The following is a 25,875-nucleotide window of genomic DNA, read 5'->3' as shown; positions in this document are numbered from 1 at the left end:
TGAGAGAATAGGCGGATATGGACAAGCAAATAAGATTAGTTTAGGATAGCATTGTGTGGGATGAAGGGCCTGTTCCTGTGCTGTACTGTTCCATGTTCTATGTTTCGTAGCAATCTCAACAAAATGAATTAAATTGAAGACTTACAGCTACATCTTGAATTCCGCCTTTGAGAACAAAAACATTTAGACCTTCCTTTGTCTGGGCTTCATGCACACAGTTCATGCTTCTGATGTTTATCTTGCTGCCACTGTTAAGCCTTTTTGGCTGTGTGGGAGTAGGTCCAGTAAGTGCGAATTCACCCAGAATTTTCTGAACTGCAACTGAAATGGCACGAACTGTTTGTTCATCATGATTTACTAAATGGATTGCTTTTAGTGCACTGCCACCCTGTGAATCGACACAGTGCTCTCTTATTGATCTGACAATTACTTCTGCACATAAATTCAATGGAAATCCAAATATTCCTGAACTAATAGCAGGAATTGCTATTGTCTTCAAATTGTGGGCTTCTGCAAGACACAAACTTTGGATTATGGCCTTCCTTAAGCATTTCTTAGATGTGTCTGCATCAGCTCCCACCCATCTTGGACCAACTGCATGAATTACTCTGGAACATGGTAGTTTACCAGCACTTGTAATAACTGCATCTCCAGGTGCAAGGGATCCTTGTTCCTTAACAATCCAATTGCACTGAGTTTGCAATGTTGAGCCAGCTGCTTTTAGTAGAGCTGCTGCAAGGCCTCCAATGTGCTGCAGATCTTCATTTGCTGCATTGACAACCACATCAACTTCACTCTTGCAGAGGTCTCCTCTATAAACAGTTACCAAGGGTCCACGAGGTAACTGCACTTTATAGTGACTTCGGCCCAATTTAGCACTGTCCCCAAAGTTACCAGATTCAATCATCTTTAGAATGCAATCAAATTTATGCATTAGTGTAGAAACATACATATCTTCTTTTTCTTTGAAAATCTTCTTTGTTCCCGGTTTGGCAATTTCAAAGAAAGAACTAATTACTGTGGTAGCTTCACTTAAAAGGTAATTCTCCATTTGAAGGACATATACTTGGGGACCAGATAGTAACACACTTGAACCATTTTCCTCAACATTAACTCGTATTTTCAGGTCCTTTGGTGCTGTGTGGAAAAGATCAAGTTTCCTAACATCCATCAAAAACTGCAGGACTCCAGCAGATTTCAAGGGAACTTGTTTTTGAATGATTGTGTTTTTCGTAACAAAATCTGAAAGCATTTCAAAAACATCCATGACAGCACTAGAATAGCCAGAGATAATGATCTCCAAATGCTCGTCCATTGTCATCACTTTGATTTCAACTTGTATCATGGGAGAATTTAGCTTGGTGACCAATTTTTGTTTCAGTTGTGCCCACTCAGGCATTCCAATGACTCTTGAATCTTCCACCTTAATACGTTTGAAATTCAGACGTTTTTTGATCTGTTCCTCTGCTGCACATAAAAAGGAATCCTTAATTCCTATGAGTAAGACACAGTTATCTTGAATGTCATACATAGCGTTGATTCCATTTGATATGAACAAGCAGCAGGAAACTTCATTAGAATCTAGTCGTTGTAGGAAATCAATAAGATGGGGGTTCATATCAAGTTTTTTTGTTTTTATTTGAACAAGTTCTTCCAATATTTTACTTTTGGCAGCAAAAACATCTTTAGGTAAACCATATAATGTAATATCACCTGCAGATGTATTGTATTCCATGGTAAGGTTGGGAAACATTGTGGAAACACACTTTTCAAGATCAGTGCTTAATAAAAGATTACATTTAGCAGGATCACAATTCACTTTCTCGGTCACACTTTGTTTCTCCCTTTCCAATTCTTCAGTGACTCTATCCACGAGTGATTTGAATTCTTGTTGAAAAATATCTACGCTGTCAGAATCTCCAGCAACTATTACTTGTTCATTTGAAATAGCTGGTACAACAACAATATTTTGGTTCAAATGCTGCTTAAAATCTCCCTGAATTTTTTCCCAGGTACGTCGCCTCACGCTATTATTAATGGTTTTGTATTTTGACAGGATACCAGTTAAATTATCTGAAGCCAACTGTTTCCAATTCTTTACAAGTTTTTTTAATGAAGTTTCTTGTCCTGAAAATGTTGGAGATATCTTGATAGAGTTTGACAAGTCTGTGTCTAACAATGCAATGTTACAATGATGCACTGACATTTTGTCTTTGATTTCCGCAATTCGCCTTCTATCCTTTTGAAGAAATTGGAAGATGTAGGGATCCAACTTGAAGGTGAAGGGATCAGGCATTTTCACAACTGGTCTTTTGTTGCCATATAAAGCTGAACCCAAACTCTTGTAGTAGGGATAGACATAGATTGGAGTTTTTTCAATAACATGTGTTTTAGCCAAGATGGTATCCAGAACTATAAATAAAACAAACAGAATGTTAAGTTCCCAAAACATTTTCTTGGAACAATGGGCAGAATTAAACTCAATAAGCCTGACAACATCCAGAACAAAGCTAAATAAAAACCGAAAGTACTGTGGATGCTGTAAATCAGGGACAAAAACAGAAGTTGCTAGAAAAGCTCAGCAGGTCTGGCAGCATCAGTGAAGAAAAGATCAGAGGTAACATTTCGGGTCCAGTGACTCTTCCTCTGTTCTGACCTGCTGAGCTTTTCCAGCAACGTCTGTTTTTGTTACAGACCAAAGTGCCTGCTCGATGAGCACTGCATCCACAAAATTCACTTGCTCCCCGACTCCATAGCAGCAGTGAGCATCTGTAAGATGCATCTGTAAGATGCACAGCAGTAATTCACCAAAGTTCATTAGACAGCACTTTCAAAACACATGACCACTTCCATGTAGATGGACAAGTGCAATAGATACATGGAAACACCATCACCCGCAAGTACCCCTCCAAGCCACTCACCATCCTGACTTGGAAATATGTTGCTCCTTCAAGGTGGCTGGGTCAAAATCCTGAAACTCCCTTAATACTGGCAATGTGGGTGTACCTACATCAAATGGACTGTGGTGGTTCAAGAAGGCAGCTTACCATCAACTTCTCAAAGGCAACTAGGGAGGGCAATGAGTGCTGGACCAGCCAGCAACACACACATCTCATGAATAAATGAATAAAGAAAAATAATTCAAATTCTCTATTATCACTTGTGAATGGGTAAAAGGTGGGTGTTTGGAAGATTGGTGTTGTTTCCAATGGCATCACTGGTACAAAGTGCTGCCAGTCACTGTATCAGTCATTAATCGAAAGCAGAACATCTACACTGCAAGGTCCTGCGAACAGTTTGGGACCCTCATCTAAGGAAACATATACTGGCTTTGGAGGCAGTCCAAAGAAGGTACACTAAGTTGATCCTGGGTATGGAGAGACTGTTTAATGAGGAAAGGTTGAGGAGATTGATCACGTACTCACTAGAGTTTAGAAGAATGAGAAGTGACCTTATTAAAACATGCAAGATTCTTAGAGAACTTGGCAGGGTAGATGTGGAAAGGTTGTTTCCCCATGTGGGAGAATCGAAGACTAAACAGCATAATCTCAGAATAAATGGTCGTCCATTTAAGACAGAGATGAGGAGGAACTTAGTCTCTTTGTGGCTAATGAATGTGGAATTCTTTGCTGCAGAGGGCTGCAGGGGCTCGGTCATTAAGCATGTTCAAGTTTAAGACAGATAGCATTTTAATTAGTAAGGGAATTAGGGGTTACGGGTAAAGGCAGAAAAGTGGTGCTGAGTATTATCAGATCAGTGATGATCTCACTGAATACCAGTACAGACTTGATAGGCTTAATGGCCAACTTGTGTTACTACATCCTTTGTAAGTTATGAACTGCAAACCCAAACGTCAACCAAGGCTTTGGTCATTCAGGGTGCCCGGGAAAGAGGGGTTAATATCACCTGAAGAGCAAGGGGACGGGCTCTTTCCTGTGGCCATTAAATCAGCCCCTTTACTTTAAATGGTCTACATTTTCCAGTACACAAATATTACCATTAGAATCTCCAAAAGAAACAATTGCTACATCGTCCTCAGACATCATTTCAATGTCAGTCACTTCTCCACATCCATTTTTCGAACTTTCAAAGTACAGTTTTAAGAATTGGTTACTGATATTGGAAGGTAGGTTCTCCACTCTCACACTTGTTGTCATCTCCAGCTGCCGTGCCATAATATTTTGGTTGTTACTCAATACTTTTCTGGAGCACTTTTCAATGAAGTCATTGATGTCTAAAAGTAAGGTAAAATTAAAAATATCACAATGATGTTTCTGGAAAGATATCTGAAGATTCTTAATAAATAAAAGCTACAAATTGAAAGGATAGCTTAATACTCATAACACTTTTGATTATTAGGAAAGCAATTTAGGAAAAGACAGGATAATGGGTATTTTTATAAACAAATGCCAATTTTTGTGAATTAATCAAATGGAAGCCATTAGTCGCAGAAAGTATAGCATTTTCTGCTACTCTAGTTCTGCACGATTGTCTCCATTTTCCACTAGTTCTACCTTTTGAGATATTTCTTCACATCTCTTACACTTTGTCTACTTGGCACTAAAATTTGCTTTTATTGGTTATGAACATGTTCAATATTACACATTTGATTCTTTAATCAAAATATTTCTGCCATAATGTAATTATTCCATTCTACTTGTGCCCCATCCCTGCAATATTGACATTGTCACACCGGATCAATGATTGAAGATCAAAGGAATATTTGGAATCTAGCCACTGTCCTACCTCAACTTTCACTGAAATGAAGCAAGATCTTTCTTGATAAAGTGCAATATTGTCAAAATACCATGTTGTGAGGATTGTAGCAATACTTAGTGTGTGGGGGTGAGGTGAATTATATGATTGTGAGGTCTGGGTCATGATTGATGGAGATTGTTCATTGGTGAGTGACAGGGTGGATGGCATACTGAACAGTATGTAAGGCTAGTAGTTCCATTCCACAGACGTGATATTTGAAGATGTAATGCTAATCTTGATTACCTGTGTGAAGGTACTGAACTTCTTTTGATTCTGCCCCCAGGTATTTGAGGCAAGATTGTTATATTGACCAAATGTGTTACCTGGTCCCACTCATAACAACTTTTTTGCCCCATTGTGACATGAATTGTGACATGACATTGCTTCTCATGTCTACCTCCTCCACCAAATCTTCCAGTGGGAAATGTGAGATCCTTGAAACAAGCTCTCCTTGTTCTTGTGTCAGCGTGACTTTTCTTACAGCCTGGTCACTCTTCCCCTGGCAACTTCTAGTAGTTGGTCAAGCGAAAACAAACTTCCCCTTTAAGGGATGAGGTGTTTATTTGTACAGCGACTCCACATTTAACTTTGCCGATTTAGCATTGTTTTGCTTTAATGTTGTTAAGTGATTAGGGCCTGAACTGTTGTTGAACATCAGATTGGTTTTAACATTGTTTACTGTAGTACCTTACCCAATTTGTGCCATTTTGGCAGGATCTCTCCTATTTTAAGACTTGAGACTGTTGCTGGTGTCCAGTGTTTGACTTGCAGACTCTTCCTTTGCTGCACTGTCATCTGACAGCACCCCCAACCCACTGAGAAGACGCCAACGCCTTTGGGATTAGCTCAGATACGACATAGCAGATCCTCCCTGACAATGTGCTGCCCACCCCCATCCTTGGCCAGTTACAGTGCCAGCCACAAATGAGCTCACCAGCTCCGCTTCCCAGGCAGGAGCCAGAACCGCAGCACTCCTGCAGCAGGCAGCAGCTCATTGAATCGTGAAATAATGCAGGGGAGCCACCAAACTCCATCTAGATTCCCCCAAATGGCCGCACCAGCCATGACCTGCCACAGAAACCCTGCAGCCTGGATGGAGACAGGGGAGTAAAATCTGCTCAACCCAACATGACAAAACCCCTGTCAGTCAATCAAGAGGAGGAAGACCAGTGCCCTGTTGCCAGCTAGGAGGAGCAGCCTCATCAAGCAGTGATCCAAAGGGACCAGGGAAGCAGGAGCAACTATCAAAACGGGACGCCTTGTTCCCTCAAAAATTCAGGCAGGTGTATGCAATGGCCCCAGCACGTGGCTTAGTGCCAGTGGGCAAAAGTCCTTTAGCACTGACCCCAGGCAGCAATGCCCAGGTTCCAGAGTTTCCACTACAGAGGTTCTGAAATTACAATGGAATGTTACAGATTTTCTTTCACATTTTTCAATTTGTCGTATCTTAACAGCTATTTAATTATCAATGTAGACTTTTAGACATTTAAAGTTCTGTTTTGCAACTTAAAGGTTACCAATATAACGGATTTTTTTTTCTCTGCTGTGGAAGGCTATATGGAACCTAGCTCCAATTTTAATATTAACATCAGAAATTGGTGCAAATATTCAGCAAGTCTGGCAGCACCTGTGGAGAGAAAGCAGAGTTAATGTTTCGAGTCCAGTGACTCTTCTTCAGAGCACCTTCTCCACTGGACTCGAAACTTTAACTCTGATTTCTTTCCACAGATGCTGCCAGACCTGCTGAGTTTTTCCAGCAATTTCTAATTTTGTTTCTGATTCCAGCATACATACTTCTTTGGTTTTCAGTTTTAACATTGATTTCTTTATGTTTCACTTGAAGTTGTTTTGTTTAAAAGTTGTGATGATCAGGCATGCAAACATGACTCTAACTGAGGACTTCCTATCATTTTGTAATAATTGTATTGCTATCTCTTCGAATCAAAATTTATCTATTCTAGTTTTGTTGCTCTTGGATCTTCTAGCTCTCTAACACATCACCTTGAACAAAAAATTGTTGAATATTAATTCTTACCAATGTTAGTTTTGAAAATCACAACTGCCATATTCGTTTCATTCAATATTTCCAGACTGAAATGACCAGTTTCTTCAGTTAATCCAGTAAAATTTTCAATTAGCAGATTTAGCATTTCACATGTGGTGTTTTTGGGAAGATTTTGTAACACTACAGCTGAGGATTGTGCAGGATCTTCACGCTTATCTTCATGAAGTCTCCTCATTAATTGATCATTCTCCGCTGAATGGGCTTCTTGGTTCAACACTGCCTGAGGACCTTAACAAGAAGAATTACAATAAGAAAGCATAACAATCATTAACAGTATTAAGTCTTTTACTCCTTTACCTTCATTTTACCATCATTTTGTTAGTTTCTTGACAATTTAAAGATGCAAACTGCCAAAAAATGCCAAAAATACATAGGTTTCTTTATTCATTCACAGGATGAGGGCATCACTGGCTAGGCAGCATTTATTGCCCATCCCTAATTGCCCAGAGGGTAGTTAAAAGTCAACCACATTGCTGTGGGTCTGGAGTCACATGTAGGCCAGGCCAGGTAAGGATAGCAGTTTCCTTCCCTAAAGGACATTAGTGAACCAGATGGGTTATTTTTCCTGACAATCAACAATGGATTCACAGTCATTATTAGATTCTTAATTCGAGGTATGTATTGAATTCAAATTTCACCATCTGCCATGGTGGGATTTGAACCCAGGCCCCCAGAAAGTTATCTGGGTCTCTGGATTAAAGTGCAGCGATAATACCTCTTGTGTCACAATACCCATATTCATTCACAAGATGGGGGCATCAATATCTATGCCAGCATTTACTGCCAATCACTAAATGCTCTTGAGAGGATGGTAATGAGTTGCCTTCTTGAACTGTTGAGTGCTTCGGGTACAGATGCACCCACAGTGCCATTAGGAGGGAGGTCCAGGATTTTGACAGTTTGACGGTGATGGACCAGTAATATAGCTCCAAGTCAGGCTAGGATCCAAAATTAAAGGTGCTAGTATTCCCATGTGTTAGTTGCCCCTATATTCCTAAGTGGGAGAGGTTGTGGAATTAGAAAATGTGCCCCGAGGAGGACTGCTTGACCTGGACAGTGCTAATCATCTTGAATACTGTTGCAGCTGCCAGACAAGTGGGGAGCATTACATCACGCCCTTGACTTGCCTTGTAGATAGCGGACAGCCTTTGGGGAATCAGGCAGTGGTTACATGCCGCAGAATTCCTAGTCTCTGACCTGCTCTTGATGCTATAGCATTTATATAGTCAGGCTGTTTCAGTTTCAGGTCAATGGTAAGGCGTAGGATGTTAAAAGTGTGGGATTCAGTGACGATAATGCTACCGAATGTCAAGGGGCAATGGTCAGATTCTCTCTTGTTGGAGATAGTCATTGCCTGGCACTTGTGTGATGCAAATGTTACTTGCCATTTATCAGCCTAAGCCTGAATGTTTTCCAGGTCTTACTGCATTGGTACACAAATGTTATGCAATTATCAAAAATGCACCACCTCTGACCTTACGGTGGAGAGAAGGTCAATGATAAAACAGCTGAGGATGATTGGACCTAACCCCTATCCCTGTAGAATCCTACACAGAGATGTCCTGGGGCTGAGATGATTGACCCCCAATAATCAAAACCCTCTTCCATTGATAGATATTACTCCAACCATAGAACATAGAACAGTACAGCACAGTAAGGGCCTTTTGGCCCATGATGTTGTGCCGACCTATCATCCTACTAAGATCAAACTACCCTGCATACCCTACATTTTACCATCCTCCATGTGCCGATCCAAGAGTCGCTTTAAAGTCTCTAAAGTATGTGACTCCACTACCACTGGCGGCAGCGCCTTCCACGCGCCCACCACTCTGTGTGTAAAGAACCTACTTCTTACATCTCCCCTATACCTTCTTCCAATCACATTAAAATTATGTCCCCTTGTAATAGTCATTTCCACCTTGGGAAAAAGTCTCTGACTATCCACTCTATTCTATGCCTCTCATCATCTTGTACACCTCTATCAAGTCACCTCTCATTCTTCTTTGCTCCAATGAAAAAAACCCTAGGTGGCTCAACCTACGTTCAACATAGAGGTATACTGTTTTGTCACTTTTTTGTTAGTTAGATAGATAGATAGAATCCCTATAGTGTGGAAACAGGCCCTTTGGCCCAGCAAGTCCACACCAACCCTCAGAGCATCCCACCCAGACCCATCCCCCTATAACCTACCTAATCTACACATCCCTGAACACTATGGGCAATTTAGCATAGCCAATCCACCTAGCCTGCACATCTTTGGACTGTGGGAGAAAACCAGAGCACTTGGAGGAAACCCACACAGACACAGGGAGAATGTGCAAACTCCACACAGACAGTCACCTGAGGATGGAATTGAACCCGGGTCCCTAGTGCTGTGAGGCAGCACTGCTAACCACTGAGCCACCATGCTGCCAAGGAACAATAATTGGGAACCGTGGACGTCTATGCACTGTTGGGTGGCCCAGTTACAGGCAAGTCTGATGACAGCATGCCAATAATATTTCAGCAAAGGTGGGCTGGGAATAACAGAGAGGGAGGGACAAACAATCCTTTGTGTGCATTGCCTGTGCATTTAGTCGGTAGGTGTGGTGGTGGTTACATGCCAAAGAGTCTCAGCATAAACAATGTCACTGAATACGAGGAGAGGCGTGCCTTCCAGTGAAGTATTCAAAAAGCATGTTGCTAAACCTGTAAGGTTACCTTTCAGTTCAAGGAAATATACAGGTGTTACGTCATCAATCACACCAGTGTTCACTGAATCAGACAGCCCTGTTCAAATTTCACTCAACTTCCTTAACAAGGCACTGGTCAACATTTTATTCAGAAAATAATTTTATCATATTATAAATAACAGGGGGGTCAGTAATTACTACTTCGTTTAAAATGGGATCTTTCAAACATAAAGATCTGAGAACCACTATTGTTAGCTTACCTAGTTGGGGAAACAAAATATGAAATAATTCTCAAAACTTTATCTTTGGATGCCCAAGATTGTCCCTTATATGTCAATAGAGCTTTCTCTGTCAGATGCTGACAGACCTGACCCGATTTCTAGCATTTTCTACATTTTTGAAAGAAAATTTAATGTAGTGCGGCTTTGTTCCTCATCCACTCAGAAGGTAGTGAGAGTTGTTTTCTCGAGTTGCCGCAGTCCATCTGATACAGGTACACTTACAACAGCATTCCAGGTTTTTTATCTCGCAACAGTGAAAATAATTGAAAATAATTTGTTCTGACACTTACTAAGTCAAAATAGTTGCTCCCTCATTCTGAAAAAAATCATGCTGTTTGTTAACAACAGGTTTCATTTGAACATTGCCATTTACAGGCAATATTATTCCCAAGTTATTCAATACATTTTTAACAGAACTCGAGAAATTCAACAGATTTGTAAAGCAGATAAACAATTCTTGTAAACTTTGGACTAAGCTGTCCTATGACTTCTTCAGGTTTGAAGGTCTTAGTTTTGCTACTATATATATTTTCAATTGTTTTAGCTCCATATCAAAACGTAATTTTCGTATCTCATTTTCTTTGCTTGTGCTGGTTAAGAGAAAGAAGATTATTGTATAGTGTGCTTGGTAGTAATATGCTTGCAGTGATCGGTCCAAATTCAGCCCCCAACTTTCCCTCACTTTTGCTTGTTTGGAAATAAGCTGCTAATTAGCTCCTTTCCTTCATGGTTAGCCATAATCAGCGGTCTTCCCTGTGAGCAGTCACAAACCTATCACTTTCATGTCACAAAGAATGAAGCACAAAATACCAGGCAGTGTGAATTTTACACTTTCTGTCTAAAACGTAAGGTCTTTGCTCTTTGAATCATTATCGGATGTGAACAAATGCATGAAACATCCCCTCTATGTCCATTCCGTCAAACCCCTTTAACATCTAATATACCTCAATTAGATCTCCATTCATTCTTCTAAACTCTAGAAAGTATCGGACTAAACAATTTAATCTCTCTTCACAAGACAAACCCCTCATCACTGGTATCAAATCTAATGAACCCTCTCTAAACTGCCAATACAACCACATCCCTCTTCAAGTAAGGGGACCAAAATTGTACTCAATCCTCCAGATGTGGTTTCACTTGTGCCTTGCAGAGTTGCAACAACACTTCCCTGCTATTATACTCTATTCCATTTGCAATAGATGCCAAAATTCCATTTACCTTCCTATTACCCATTGTACCAACATACTAGTTTTCCGTGATTCATACATGAGGAGACCCAGATCCCTCTGCACTGAAGCACGCTGAAGTTTTTCTCATTTAGATAAAATAAATTGTCTTTCTGTTCCTCCAAACAAAATGGATAACCTCACAGTCTTCCACGTTAAACTCTACCTGCCAAGTTTTGGTCCCATGTGCCGGCTTCTGATCCTCTTTAAAAGCATTATTTTCCAGTAGCCAATATTCTGAGATAAAAGTAAACTCCAAAAAAAAATGAAAAGGTGGGTTCAAAAAGTTAGAAAAAAACATGTCCTTCTTGGCATTTTGCTTTACATGTGACTCTATTTGGAAAGGTGGCTGCGTGACCACTGGTGGCAAACCAGAAGGTGTAGTTGGTGTAGGAAGGAAAGAAGGTACAGGTGGTAATGATATTAACAATAAGACTGATTGTAGATTTGTAAAAGTAATCACTTAGAATTACACCCCTTGAGTACAAGTTAGATGGTCTGAAAATCGACAGCTCTTCTGTGCACTTTTACTTGCGGTATGATGAGGAAACTGTGAACTGTACTAACATTGGGAACAGCAAACTCAGGGATTGTGCATGTGTGTGAGAGACAGAAACAAGATGAGTGCGTTGCTGGGTGAAGTACCTCCATGCAAATGTATACAACGTTCCAGGACTTAATTTCTTCCCACTCTGACAGGCAATTACTACTGATATTAGAATGGAGTGGGTGCCATATGTCAGCTCAGTTACCTGCTAACAAATTATACCAATGTCACTACATACAGTCATAGAGGTCTACAGCACAGAAAAAGGCCCTGCAACCCATCAAGTCTGTGCTGGGAAAAAACAACCAACTATTCTAATCCCGAGATAGTAGGAACTGCAGATGCTGGAGAATCTGAGATAACAAGTTGTAGAGCTGGATGAACAAGCAGCATCAGAGGAGCAGGAAGGCTATTCTAATCCCATTTTCTATACCTAGTCGATAGTATTTGTACATCTCGGCATCACAAGGGTACATCTAAACACTACCTAAATGTAATGAGGATATCATCTCTACCACCCTTAACAGGCAGTGAGTTCTAGATTCCTCCATCCTTAAGGTGAAAATATTTTTCCTCGCATTCCCTCTAAACTTCCTGTCTGTTACCTTAAAATCTGTGCCCCTTGGTCATTAAGCCCTGCACCAAGGGGAAATATTTCTTTCTGTCTACCCTGTCTATGCCCCCCATAATTTTATATGTCTCAATCTCGTAGCCCCTCAGTCTTCTCTGCTCCAAGGAAAACAATCCCAGTCTGGCAATCATTTTTCATATCTCAAACCTTCCAGCCCAGGCAACATCCTGGTAAATCTCCTCTGCAACCTCTCCAATTCAATCACATCCCTGCTATAATGTGAATTCCAGAACTGCACACAATACTTTAGTTCAGGTAACTAACGTTTTATACAGTTCTAGGATAACTTTCCTGGTCTTGAATTTTATGCCTTGGATAATAAAGTCAAATATCCCATGTGCCTTCTTAACCATTTTGTCTACCTGTCCTGCTGCCTTAAGAGAAGGTGGACATCCAGACCAGGGTGTTTCTGATCTTTGGTGCTTCCGAGGGTCTTACCCTCCATCATGTATTTCCTTTCCTTCTTTGTCTCATTCAAATACACCACCTCACACTTATCTGTATTGACTCCAACTGACTCAGAAATAATTACTTTTCTTGCACTCAATTATCATAGCCACAATCAATAAACAGCTAGTACTCAATTTTTAATTAAAATCTTTTTATTCTGTCACCACATTACTGTTGACAGATTTTGGAAAAAATTATTGAAGGGTTCTAAACTTGAACAAATTCAGAAGTGCTTGATATCAAGATGTCCAAATATAGTTAGGTATGTCGTTTGTATTATAGAACATAAGGTGCATTGACAGTGCAACTGACTATTTCAAGGGAATAAGTAGAAAACAGCTTTGAACTGTGGGAACACTCAAAAGTGTGATAATGGTCCTTTCAGATCCTATGCATTTCCACATTCCTACATAAAAGTATAGCATTCTTCATGCCAATAAAAACATAACAACTTAAGAACCAGGAGCAGGAGTAGGCCATCTGGCCCTTCGAGCCTGCTCCTCCATTCAATAAGATCATGGCTGATCTTGTGGCCTCAGTTCCACTTATGACCCTCTCACGATAATCCTTAATTCCTTTGCTGTTCAAAAAATTTACCTTAGCTTTAAAAACATTCATTGAGGAACCCTCAACTACTTCACTGGGCAGGGAATTCCACAGATTCACAACCCATTGTGTGAAGAAGTTCCTCAATAATTCAGTCCTAGATCTGCTCCCCCTAATTTTGAGGCTATGCCCTCTTGTTCTTGTTTCACCTGCCTGTAGAAAGAACCTCCCTGCTTCTATATAAAAACCAAAAGAACTGCAGAAGCTGTAAATCAGGAATAAAAACAGAAGTTGCTGGAAAAGCTCAGCAGGTCTGGCAGTATCTGTATAGAAAAATCAGAGTCAGCATTTCAGGTCCAGTGACCCATGTCCTAGCCCCCTACTCCACACATCAGGCCTTGTTATCACATAGTGTGCCAATACACACTACCTATTGTTAGTCACTAACAGTCGCCACAAACAGCCATTCACTCTCCTAGCCAGATGGTTATCCACTCCTTTGTCTACCCAACTGCTCTCCTCTCCCTTTGGACTCTATCCCCAACTATCGTTTGCCCTTTAACCCCTCCCCCTCTCTATCTTCTGCATATAAATCGACATTTTCCTAGCTACCGTCAGTTCTGAGGAAGGGTCACCCTACCCGAAACGTTAACTCTGATTTTTCTTCATAGTTGCTTTTCCAGCAACTTCTGCTTTTGTTTTTTTCTCCCTGCTTCTATCTTATCTATTCCCTTCATAATTTTACATTTTCTATAAGATCCCCCCTCATTCTTCTAAATTCCAATGAATATAATCCTCGTCTACTCAGTCTCTCCTCATAAGCCAACCCTCTCAATTCTGGAATCAATCTAGTGAATCTCCTCGGCACCCTCTCCAGTGTTAATACATCCTTTCTCAAGAAAGGAGACCAAAACTGTAGCAGTAATCCAGGTGTGGCCTCACCAGCACCCAATACAGCTGCAACATAACCTCCCTGCTTTTAAACTCAATCCCTCCAGCAATGAAGGACAAAATTCCATTTGCATTCTTAATTACCTGTTGTAGCTGCAAACTAACCTTTTGCGATTCATGCACAAGGACACACAGGTCCCTCTGCACAGCATCATGCTGCAATATTTTACCATTCAAATAATAGTCCTTTTTACTGTTATTCCTTCCAAAATGGATGACTTCACATTTATCAACATTGTACTCCATCTGCCAGACCGTTGCCCACTCACTTAAACTACCTATATCCCTCCACAAACTTTCAGAGTCTTCTACACACTTTGGGATAAAGACCCTCAAAAATATGTGAATTTTTCTAAGATGTGAGTGAAACTTGGAAAAACTATATGAAAAGGAATACGTTATTTAGCCCCTTGAACCTAACCCATCACTAAGATCCTGGCTGAACTAGCTGTCCGTGAAAACTGCAGTACAAATTCAGTATTCACTAAAATTGCAATCAAATACAGAAGAAGGATTTAAAGAAATCATGGAAGCATTGTCTTCTCATTCTGATTTTTCCTAGGATTCTAATCTTCAACTCCCATAACTAAATCACCAATAAGATAGATTTATTATCACCGAATCAAAAATATCTTAAATTGATTTACTCTTCAGTATTTCTTCTACTTTCTTAGTCATACAATTACACATATTTGATCCACATACAATAAAACATACAGTCCACATACACCTTTTTGTAGAAAGATATTTTCGCATGTCCTATTGATAACGCCTGCCACAATGTGTCAATGGAAGGAATAGGTTCCTGTGAATATCACTCAAGTGAATCAACATTTTAACATTTTAGAAGAAATTGGATGTACCTTTTTCTGTCTTGCGTAGTTTTCTTACAGTATCCTGGTCCTGTAAAATGTCAAGTTTATCTTTTTTAAATTAAAATTATGCTTAAAAATATTGAAATTATATTTATAATTGCATATAATTGCACATTTCATAAAACTGACTGCTAAACAAAAACATGTAAAACAAAAATCACATTGCCACAAGAAACACGTAACAAGGCTGGATAAACTTCCAGACATATAACGTTTTTATTAAAACCTATTGGTCTGCCTTGTACCTAGATGGTCCAAAAAATCTTCTTTTACTATTTTACTACTACCTCGTGTTTGTTGCTTCTAATTTGCCACATCTTATCACTTGTTTGCTGCTTGGCTTTCTGCTCACAGTTTCCCACTCCCAACTCCGTCACACCTTCGCCTCTTCTCTCAATCCCTTGGTTCCCTTTCACTCGCTGCCCTTCGCTCACTCCCTCTCGCTCCCTCACTTGTGCTTGATACTCCTTGCCTGATCCTCTCACTCCTTCATATTTCATTGCTTACTTTTCTCTTCTACTCACCACACTTCTCCTGATCCCTCACTCCTTCCTCTCGCTACCATTCTCTTTAGCTCACCCTCACAATGATGGCTGCAGAGGGAGGTGGCAAGCAAAGCAGCAAGTGGAAAGGAGCAAGGGGGTGCAAAAGAGAACCAATCAGCAAGACAGCGAGTGAGACCAAGTAAGCGTTCAGAAGAAGGACAGCAAGTAGTAGGCAGCAATGAGCAGGATGGTAAGTGGGAGGGGGGACAGAAGTAGGAAGTAGGAAGGTCAGAAGAGGCAGCAAACAGGAGAAAATGAAAAGGTCATGAGAGGCAGTGAACAGGAGGGAATGGGAAGGTTGGGAGAGGCAACAAGCAGAAGGGAGTGAGAGGAAAGCAAAGTGGTGTTTGTTTAAAATACTGACTGAATATGTTCAACTACCAAGCAATTTGTGTTTCATATGCCAAAGCTGTCCTTAAACAAAATTGGACCAGTGTGATTCAGTAAGCCCTGTTATTTACAAATCCTGTTAGGTTGAAAACAGATTATTGTTATTATTATTATTGAAAACAGAACACACTTTAAACACAGGGATAACTGAACACATTAACTTACAGACTGTCCTGGAGTCAGTTGTGGTGTTGTGACCCAGTCCCCATCTGCTTGAGGTAGAGGTTTGACAGTTAAGTGAATTTTCCCTCTCTTTTGCATATCGACTTCATGTGTTTCTTTCTCCAACACTTGGCATCTTGCTACAGGAAACATTAGGAAGAGCAGTTGTAACATTGTATTAAATCAGAATTGTCAAACACAATGTTCTGAGGAAGGGTCACTGGACCCAAAATATTAACTCTGATCTTTCTTCACAGATGCTGCCAGACCTCCTGAGCTTTTCCAGCAAATTCTGCTTTTGTCAAACACTGGTCTTGCAGTAAGAAAAAACAGAAATTGTTGGAGAAACTCAGCAGTTCTAACAGCATCCGTGCAGAGAAAACACGGTTTTGGTTTTGGGTCCAGCAATCCTTTATCAGAAGGAGATGCCGCCAGATCTGCTGATTTTCTCCAGTGATTTCTACTTTTGTTTCATAGTTTCAGCATCTGCAGTTCTTTGCTTTCATCATCATAGAATCCTTACAGTGTGGAAACAGGCCATTTGGCCCATTCAGTCCATACCAACCCTCTGAACAGCATCCCAACCACACCCACCCCCCCATCCTATTTGTGTAACCCTGCATTTCCTTTGGCTGATCCACCTAGCCTGCACATCCTTACACAGTACAGACAATTTAACATAGCCAATCCACCTAGCCTGCACATCTCTGGACTGTGGGAGGATACCCACATGAGGAGAACATGCAAACTCCACACAGTCACCTCAGGCTATAATCAAACCCAGATCTCTGGTGCTGTGAGGCAGCAGTGCTAACCACTGAGCCACCGTGCTGCTTTATTTTACTGGTCTTTCAGTGTGCAGTGACAATACAATAGAACGCAGATTGATTTACCACACAGCAGGTTTTAAATATCAGCAAATCTTTCAGAAAAGTTGGTATCCCAAGCCTAAATGCTTCCACATACGCAGGAAACCACTTCACTGAAAAAATATTTATCACGGTGTCGGGTTTGTAAATGTAATACCCCTAATCAAACAAAGAGGGAGAAACCAGGTAACTATGGGTATTAAGCTTAAACATGGAGAATTACTGGTGGAGAAATTAGTTGTCACTGGGAGAAACATGAGTTTCTCAGTCCTGCTAACTTCTATACTTGGCATGGGATAAACTATTCCCCAATTCACTTACACCTGCACTTCCAAATTCCAAGTTTAACCTTTGATGCCATTTGCCACATTTCTGCAGCTATCAATTTAGTCAACTGCACCTTCTCCTCTGACCTTTGTACCTTGTTTTATTCATTTGTGGGATGCAGCTGTCACTGGCTCGTCAGCATTTCTTGCCCATCCCTAGTTGCCCTTGAGAAGGTGGCGGTGAGCTGCCTTCTTGAACCACTACAGACCTTCTGCTTTAGATTGCTACATAATGTTATTAGGGAGGGAATTCCAGGATTTTGATCCAGCAATTGTGAAAGAGCGGTGATATATTTCCAAATCAGGATGGTGAGTAATTTGGAGGGGAACTTAGAGGTGATGGTGTTCCCATATGTCTGCTGCCCTTGTCCTTCCAGATGGAAGTGGTCGTGGGTTTGGAAGGTGCTGTCTGAGGATCTTTGGTGAATTTCTGTAGTGCGTCTTGTGGATAGTACACACTGCTGCTATTGAGCATCAGTGGTGGAGGGAGTGGATGCTTGTGGATGTAGTGCCAATAAAGCCGGCTACTTTTTCTGGATGGTGTCAAACTTCTTGAGTGCTGTTGGGGCTGCACTCATCAGGCAAGTGGGGAGTATTCCATCACACTCCTGACTTGTGCCTTGCAGATGGTGGACAGGCTTTGAGGGGTCAGGAGGGGAGTTACTTGCTTCTGGCCTGCTCTTGGAGCCACTGCATTTATGTGGTGAGTCCAGGTGAGTGTCTGGTCAATGATAACACAGAGGATGTTGATAGTGGGGGACTCAGTGATGGTAACTCCATCGAATGTCAAGGGACCGTGTCTCTTATTGGTGATGCTCATAGCCTGGCATTTGTGTGGCGAAGATATCACTTGTCACTTGTTGGCCCAAGGGTGGATATTGTCCAGGTCTTGTTGCATTTGAACATGGACTGCTTTAGTATGTGAGGAGTCATGAATGGTGCTGAACATTGTGCAATCATCGGCAAACATCCCCACTTCTGATCTTATGTTGGAGGGAAGGTCATTGATGAAGCAGCTGATGACGGTTGGGCCAAGGACACTACCCTGAGGAACTCCTGCAGAGACGTCCTGGAGCTGAGATGATTGACATCCAATAACCACAACCATCTTTCTATGTGTCAGGTATGACTCCAACTAACGGAGAATTTGCCCCTGATACCCATTGATTCTAGTTTTGCTAGGGGTCTTTGATGCCACACTTGGTAGAATGCAGCCTTGATATCAAGGGCTGTCACTCTCACTTCACCTCTGGAATTCAGCTCTTTTGTCCATGTTTGAACCAAGACTGTAATGAGGTCAGGAGCTGAGTGGCCCTGGTGGAACCCAAACTGGGCATCATTGAGCAGGTTATTTCTGAGCAGGTGCTGCTTGATAGCACTGTTGATGACACCTTCCATCACTTTACTGGTGATCAAGAGTAGACTGATGGGACGGTAATTGGCCGGGTTGGATTTGTCCTGCTTTTTGTGTACAGGACATACTTGGTCAATTTTCCACAATTGCCGGGTAGATATCAGTATTGTAAGTGTACTGGAACAGCTTGGCTTGGGGAGCGGCAGGTTCTGGAGTACAAGTCTTCAGTACTATTGCAGGAATGTTATCAGGGTCCGTAGCCTTTGCTGTATCCATTTCCTGACATCATGTGGAGTGAATCGAATTGGCTGAAGACTGGTATCTGTAATACTGGCACTTCTGGCTGAAGTTTGCTGTAAATGCTTGTCTTTTGCACTGATGTGCTGGGCTCTTCCATCATTGAGGATGGGGATATTTGTGGAGCCTCCTCCTCCAGTGAGTAGTTTAATTGTACACCACTATTCATGACTGGATGTGGCAGGACTGCAGAGTTTAGATTTGATTCATTGGTTACGGGATCGCTTAGCTCTGTCTATCACTTGCTGCTTTCGCTGTTTGGTGTGCAAGTAGTCCTGTTTGGTGGCTTCACCAGGTTGATACCTCATCTTCAGGTATGCCTGGTGCTGCTCCTGGGATGCCCTCCTGCACTCTGATCCCCTGGTTTGATGGGAATGGTTGTGTGGGGGATATGCCGGGCCATGAGGTTACAGATTGTGCTGGAGTACAATTCTGCAGCTGTTGATGGCCCACAGCGCCTCATGGATGCCCAGTCTTGAGTTGCTAGATCTGTGCGAAGTCTGTTCCATTTAGCACAGTGATAGTGCCACACAACATGAGTGAAGTTATTCTTAATGTGAAGATGGTACTTTGTCTCCACAAGGACCGTGCAATGGTCACTCTTACCGATACTGTGATGGACAGATGCAACTGTAGCTGGCAGATTAGCAAGGATGAGGTCAAGTATATTTTTCCCTCTTGTTGGTTCCCTCATCTTCTGCTGCGATGTCCTTTAGGACGCAACCAGCTCGATCAGTAGTACTGCTGCTGAGCCACTCCTGGTGTTGGACATTGAAATCCCCCACCCAGAGTACATTTTGTACACTTGCCATCCTCAGTGCTTCCTCCAAGTGTTGCTCAACATTGAGCAGTACAGATTCATCAGCTGAGGGAGGATGCTATGTGGTAATCAGCAGAAGGTTTCCTTGCCCACATTTAACCTGAAGCCATGAGATTTCATGGGGTCCGGAGTCAATGTTGAGGGCTCCTACAGCAACTCCCTCCCGACTGTATATCACCGTGCTGCCACCTCTGCTGGGTCTGTCCTGCCAGTGGGACAGGGCATATCCAGGGATAGTGATGGTGGTGTCTGGGACACTGTCTGTAAGGTACGATTCTGTGAGTTTGACCATGTCAAGCTGTTGCTTAACTTGTCTGTGAGACAGCTCTCCCACTTTTGGCACTAAGCCCCAGATGCTAATGAGGAGGACTTTGCAGGGTAGACAGGGCTGTTACTGCCGTTGTCTTTTTTTGGTGCCTAGGTCAATACCAGGTGATCTATCCAGTTTCATTTCCTTGAGTCTTTGCAGTGATTGGTACAACGAAGTGGCTTGCTAGGCCATTTAAAAGCCAGTTGAGTGTCAACCACTTTGCTGTGGGTCTGGAGTCACGTGTAGGCCAGACCAGGGGAGGGTGGCAGATTTCCTTCCCTGAAAGACATTTGTGAACCAGATGGGTTTTTCCGACAATTGGTATCGATTTCATCGTGATCAGTAGATTCTTAGTTCCAGACATTTTTTTTTAAATTATTGAATTCAAATTCCACCATCTGCCGAGTTGGGATTCAAACCCAGGTCCCCAGAATATTAGCTGGGTTTCTGGATTAATAGTCTAGTGATAATACCACTAGGCCATCACCTACCCATTCCACAATAAATCCATGACATTTGTGGACCCTGGCCATTTCCCTTATATTGCGATGTGTCCCAGAATTCCAAGGGACATGAAATAATAGGGTAAACAACTGGTGTATCCATTTACTTCCGCACCTGTCTTGGACACTAAAAGTACTATTGGATCATGCTGTCATCTTCTGAAGCTACTCGCTATTCCAACATCATCCTGGAATGCAAAGGAACATCCCCAACTACTTTTCTCTACAACAAAAGATTTAAATAGTTGTTAGAAGAATCACTAGGGATTCACTGCGTAAACACAAGCTGATGCACTGACATCAGTCAGCTCACTTTACCTGCAGATGCTTGTTTATCTCATTCTCTACCCTAAATAACAAGGTTAATGTTGCACACTTCCAATCTAGGGAATGCTGCAAGGTCAAAAATCAACGCATTCATTATCTCTGCAGCCACCTTCTTTAAAATCAAATGGTATGAGCCTAAAGGTCCAGGTGATTTGTAGACTTTCAGTCTTGTACTACTTCTCCATTACAGTTTATTTACTTATAATAATATTTTAAATTTTCTAATTTTCTCTAGATCCTTACTGCCCATTAGTTGAGGAAGGATTTTTTTGTGTCTTTTACTACAAAAGCAGAAATAAAATTCTTGTTTAACGTCTGTGCCATTCCTTATCCACTATTATAATTTCTCCTGTTTCTCCCTATAAGAAACAAATTCTTGATGTATAACAACCGTCAGGAATGTTTCACAGAAGTAGGAGGGGAACTGGATTGGCAATCTTCACCATGAAGGTGGACAGCACTTAACGTAATTAAGGCCCAAGTTAGGGTGATCTGATGGTCTTGATGGCAATTTTCCAACAGCAACAAGTCCCTCACTCATCACCATTTTAATGAGAGTGGCCTCACTGTGGCAAGTTGTGTGGGTGATCCTTGAAACTCCATGCTTCAATGACAGGTCTGCAGGTAGTGAAGATCGTACTGTCAGAGCAAGTCATTCTTATGGTGGAGTTTCTCATCTGCTGCTTAGTGTCTTACCAACTTATTTCACATCAGTTTTGGATTTCATGAACATCCCCGAGATGGCTCCATTTTGAGATTCCTTCATAGTCTCTTCCCTTCCTCTCACAGTGGGATTCCCAAGACTATTGAGCTGTCTGTTCTCTGCTTGGGCCAGATTTTGATCAACCAACAGTTAGTAACATCACTCCAGGTCAAGATCGTGGCTTGGGGGAGAAACTTGAAAATTGTGGTACTCCCACGTATCGACAGTCCTTGTCCACCTGATTGGAAGAGTTTGTGGATTTGGAAGGTACTGTTAAAGGACCGTTGGTGAGTTGCTGCAGCACATCTTGTTGAGGCTAGACTTTATTACCTCTGTGTGCTAATGTTGAGTGCATGAAATGTTCGAAGTGGATGTCAGGATGCTGATCGTGGCACGATCTAGATGTTGTAGAGCTTCTTGAATGTCCATCAAAGTGCACCTATCCAGCATAGAGGACAGTATTCCATTCTACTCCTGATTTGAGACTTGTAGATTGTGGCCAGGCTTTGGGAGACAGGAGATTTTATCTTACTGCAGAATTCCAGTGTCTGGTCTTTTCTTGTAGCCCCATTATTTACACAGCCAGACCAATTCAGCTTCTGGTTAATGGTAATCTCCAAGACGTTGATAGTGGGAGAATGAGCACTGGCAATGCCATTGAATGGCAAGGTGAGATTCTTTGAGTCTCTGCTGCTGCAGATGGTCGTTGCATTGCCCTTCAGTGGCATGATTGTTAATTGCCATTTCTCAGCCCAAACCTAACTGTAGTGTAGCTTACTACATGTGGACATGGAATACTTCAATATCTGAAGAGTTGTGAATGGCATTGAACACTGCAAAAGGGTTAAGGTTAGGGTTGCAAATTGGTCAGGCGTCAAAGATACCTGGACATGAGAATTCAGCAGGCACTCTGTTCATTGGTTCACCTTGAATGCTTACCCTGATGGAACTGTGGGATGGACACCTCGGGGCTAAATGCAACCTCAGGGCAGTCAATTGCGCAGGTTTATGCTAATATTAATCCCTCTACATTGCTTGATCATAATCTTTTTTTATTGCTCTTTATTGATGTGAAAAGCAGACTACTAAAGTTATGATTGAGGGGCAGTTTCTAGTTAATGATGATATTCACTTCAACAAGCACTCCATCTCTATTGGAACTAATTATTGGACATTCACTTCAAATTTAGTCCATTTGAAAGATTTTTTCTGTGCAATGTGTCTTTCAAAAATGTTAGAGATTTGTTTTATACTTTGCAATTACACATATTCTTTTTTTCTATCCTTAGAATCCCTCCAGCATGGAAACAAGCCATTTGGCCCAAGAAGTTCACACCAACCATCCAAAGAGCATCCTTCCCAGACTTATACCCCAACTCTCCACACCCCCACTGCACCCTCCCCCCCACCCCCGCCCTCCACTCTCTCACTGTAACACTGCATTCCCCATGCTCACTATGGAAATTTAGCATGGCAAATCCACCTAGCCTGCACATCTTTGGACTGTGGGAGGAAACCGGAGCACCCAGAGGAAACCCACGTAGACACAGGTTGATTGTGCAAACTCCGGTCTCTCTTACAGAGCTCATGTCAGTAAACTGCTTGATAGCTATTTTACTAAGAATATTTATTCATTTAATTCCAGAAGCTGATGACTTTCTGAAGAATTCAGATGCTTTGCTTGCAAATGGCTCTTGAATGGGAGAGTCCAGCATAGTTAGAATAAAAATCTGGTAAAATGTTAAATATCCACCTTCCACCTCCAGACTATTTGCTCCAGAGAGCTATAATAGATTTTGCAATCATTGGAGTCACTGCAGAAAAGTTCCAAGACAAATGCTTTTAACCAATTTTGAAAACCAGCATTATTTCTTGAGGCTCTCAATTGATGCTTAAAACACAAGATGTCGCTCGGGTCCCCACCCAAAACGTCAACTTTCCTGCTCCTCTGATGCTGTGTTCCTCCAGCTCCACACTGTGTGTTATCTTTGACTACAGCATCTGCAGTTCTTACTACCTCTGAACCTCAACATCAGGTTTTTTTTGCTTATCTTTCCCAAAGCCTCTGATACACACAAAAAGAAACAAAATGGAGCACTGGGAATCTGAACTTTAAACAGAAGTGTTGGAAATACAACGCAGGCCTATCAGCATCTGGGGGGAGAAAAAAAATCATATTGGTCTCAAAAGTTAGGAAGAACCTTCTGTTTCTGGGGCTGGCAAGATTAAATGTCGGAGTACATTTTACATTTTGTTAGGAAGCGTAGCGGCGTGTCCTTACGCAAATGCTGTTTTCTCATCTCCACCAGAATTAAATTGTTTTGGGAAAGCCCAGTGTCGATCTTCATGCCCTTTTGCCAATCAAAGCCTTAACATGGCCAATTCGGCAGGCCAGCGGCATCAGCATGCCGGGGTCTTTGTTGGTTCTGTGACAATTTGCAGGCAAAGCTCCAACAAAATCCCACCCATTAACTGTGCTCTTTTCTTCATTGCTGCTGCCAAGTATTTTCTATTTTTGCTTCGGACGTCCAGCACTCAAGTTATTTTGCCACTGTTATCAAACAGTGTTAAAATCTCAGGTCGCTGAACACGGCTGTTTGTCTCCCAACAAATACTAACCGCATTGTTTGTCCTGGCCACATTCGAGATGTCCAGGATTGAAACCCCCAATTGAGAGTTATCTGTCGCCACCGAGTTAATTTCTAACACCAACACTGCATTTGACCCTGTGTAACTATGAATTTTGACGAGTTGTGTTTGAAAGTGGAAACTTTCAATATCAAAGAAACTCACGTACTTTGCTGAGAGGCGAACCAAACCACTACTTGTTTTTCAGAGAGATCGTCGAATTCCACGACGCAGTCTCCGCCATTCGATTTTTTTCTACTTTGGAAATAAACCTGAAGTTTAGTTTTCAAAACTTTAGCGATGTCTGGAGCCCAGTCCCCTTCAACCAGGACAGGGTATGGATAGTTAGCACTCGCCGCCATCGCTCACAGGCGAATGGGAACTCTGCGATGTTTTTTCGAACCGTTTCACTTTCGTTTCTCGCAAAACGAAACTTTAGTCCAAGCTGTTTACAGATTCTTTTGGAATGACATTTCTAAAATTAAGTTCCACAATGCGTCTCCCTTATAATCTGGCTACATATGGCTTGCAAATTCCGTAATTTTGAAACTGTAAGCTTTTATATTTGCAATTGCTTCCAGTCGAACACTTCTGACGGTTTTAGTTGACGTGAGGAATGATCTCGCAATCCTTAATCGCGCAGTATTTTTACAACGGTTCCAAATTTACATCCACCATTTGGCACGACCTCAGCCGTCTGCCCAAGGTTACAAAACCATGTAAGGATTGTGTAAAGATAATGTCTACTGGTTTATATAATAACAATTCACCCTCATGCTTCGCTGCATCCGTGTGTGGGCCGGCCAAAACGGCCGAAAATGATATCAGAGATAGCAAGAACTGCAGATGCTGGAGTTAGAGATAGCACAGTTTGGAGCTGGAGGAGCACAGAAGGCCAAGCACCATCAGAGGAGCAGGAAAGTTGACGTTTCGGGTCGGGACCCTTCTTCATAAATGGGGTAGGGGGAAGGGAGCTCCGAAATAAATTGAGACAGGAGGGGTGGGGCTGAAACGTTGACTTTCCAGCTCCTCCGATGCTGTCTGACCTGCTGTATTTTTCCAGCCTCACACCTGTAGAGTCTGGCTTCCAGTATTTGCAAAGATTATTGTCTCCATGTTACTGGAACAGAGCCATTGTGGACGAAGCGCTAACCAATTCTCTCTCCACAGATGCTGCCACACCTGCTGAGTTTCTCCAGCATTCTCCGTGTTTGTTGTGAAGGATTCCTTCATTATGGAGATCGCACAGGACTTGCAAATCATGTTCATGTGCTTGCTGAATATTGCTATCCTATTCACTAATGTACTGTTTCAAAGAAGTCATAAGACATTTGCACCGTCATTATATCATGGCATTGCAGCACTATTTTCTGAATCTGCATTCATTGAACTTATGAACTTTGCAAATTACGCTGTTAAATTAGTTTGAATGACGCCGTGCAGGCAGAAATAAATGGTGTTGCTAGAGTTCCTCTTAGACTAACTCTCGTTAACATTTTGTCTGTGTCCATGAGAAACATGTATGGTATAAAATCATACCCAAAGCTCCTAACCCTTTTCTATACTTCTAGGTACAGATTTCAAGAAATGGTGAAGGCATTGATACTGAAAATGATATGGGAACTAACACAGTTCTGGC

General features: G+C 41.8%; 1 protein-coding gene across 1 annotated transcript in view; it reads right to left on the bottom strand.

Annotated features, from left to right (window-relative positions):
* Window positions 1–25,122, bottom strand: part of parp14rs1 (poly(ADP-ribose) polymerase family member 14-related sequence 1) — a 64,715-nt gene extending 39,593 nt beyond the window's left edge. The window contains exons 1-6 of the mRNA XM_048599229.1: window positions 24,406–25,122; window positions 16,103–16,239; window positions 14,991–15,030; window positions 6,794–7,051; window positions 3,998–4,234; window positions 142–2,412 (exon numbers count right to left, since the gene is read on the bottom strand). Of these exons, the coding sequence (XP_048455186.1) occupies window positions 142–2,412; window positions 3,998–4,234; window positions 6,794–7,051; window positions 14,991–15,030; window positions 16,103–16,239; window positions 24,406–24,598 (3,136 nt within the window). The 5' untranslated portion in view covers window positions 24,599–25,122. The remainder of the gene's footprint in view (window positions 1–141; window positions 2,413–3,997; window positions 4,235–6,793; window positions 7,052–14,990; window positions 15,031–16,102; window positions 16,240–24,405) is intronic.
* Window positions 25,123–25,875: the final 753 nt, after the last annotated feature.

Source organism: Rhincodon typus, chromosome 7 (assembly GCF_021869965.1).
Source record: "Rhincodon typus isolate 14 chromosome 7, sRhiTyp1.1, whole genome shotgun sequence".
Classification (NCBI taxonomy): Eukaryota; Metazoa; Chordata; class Chondrichthyes; order Orectolobiformes; family Rhincodontidae; genus Rhincodon; species Rhincodon typus.
The sequence above is the reverse complement of the archived record's forward strand: the minus strand, read 5'-3'. Positions and strand labels throughout refer to the sequence as shown.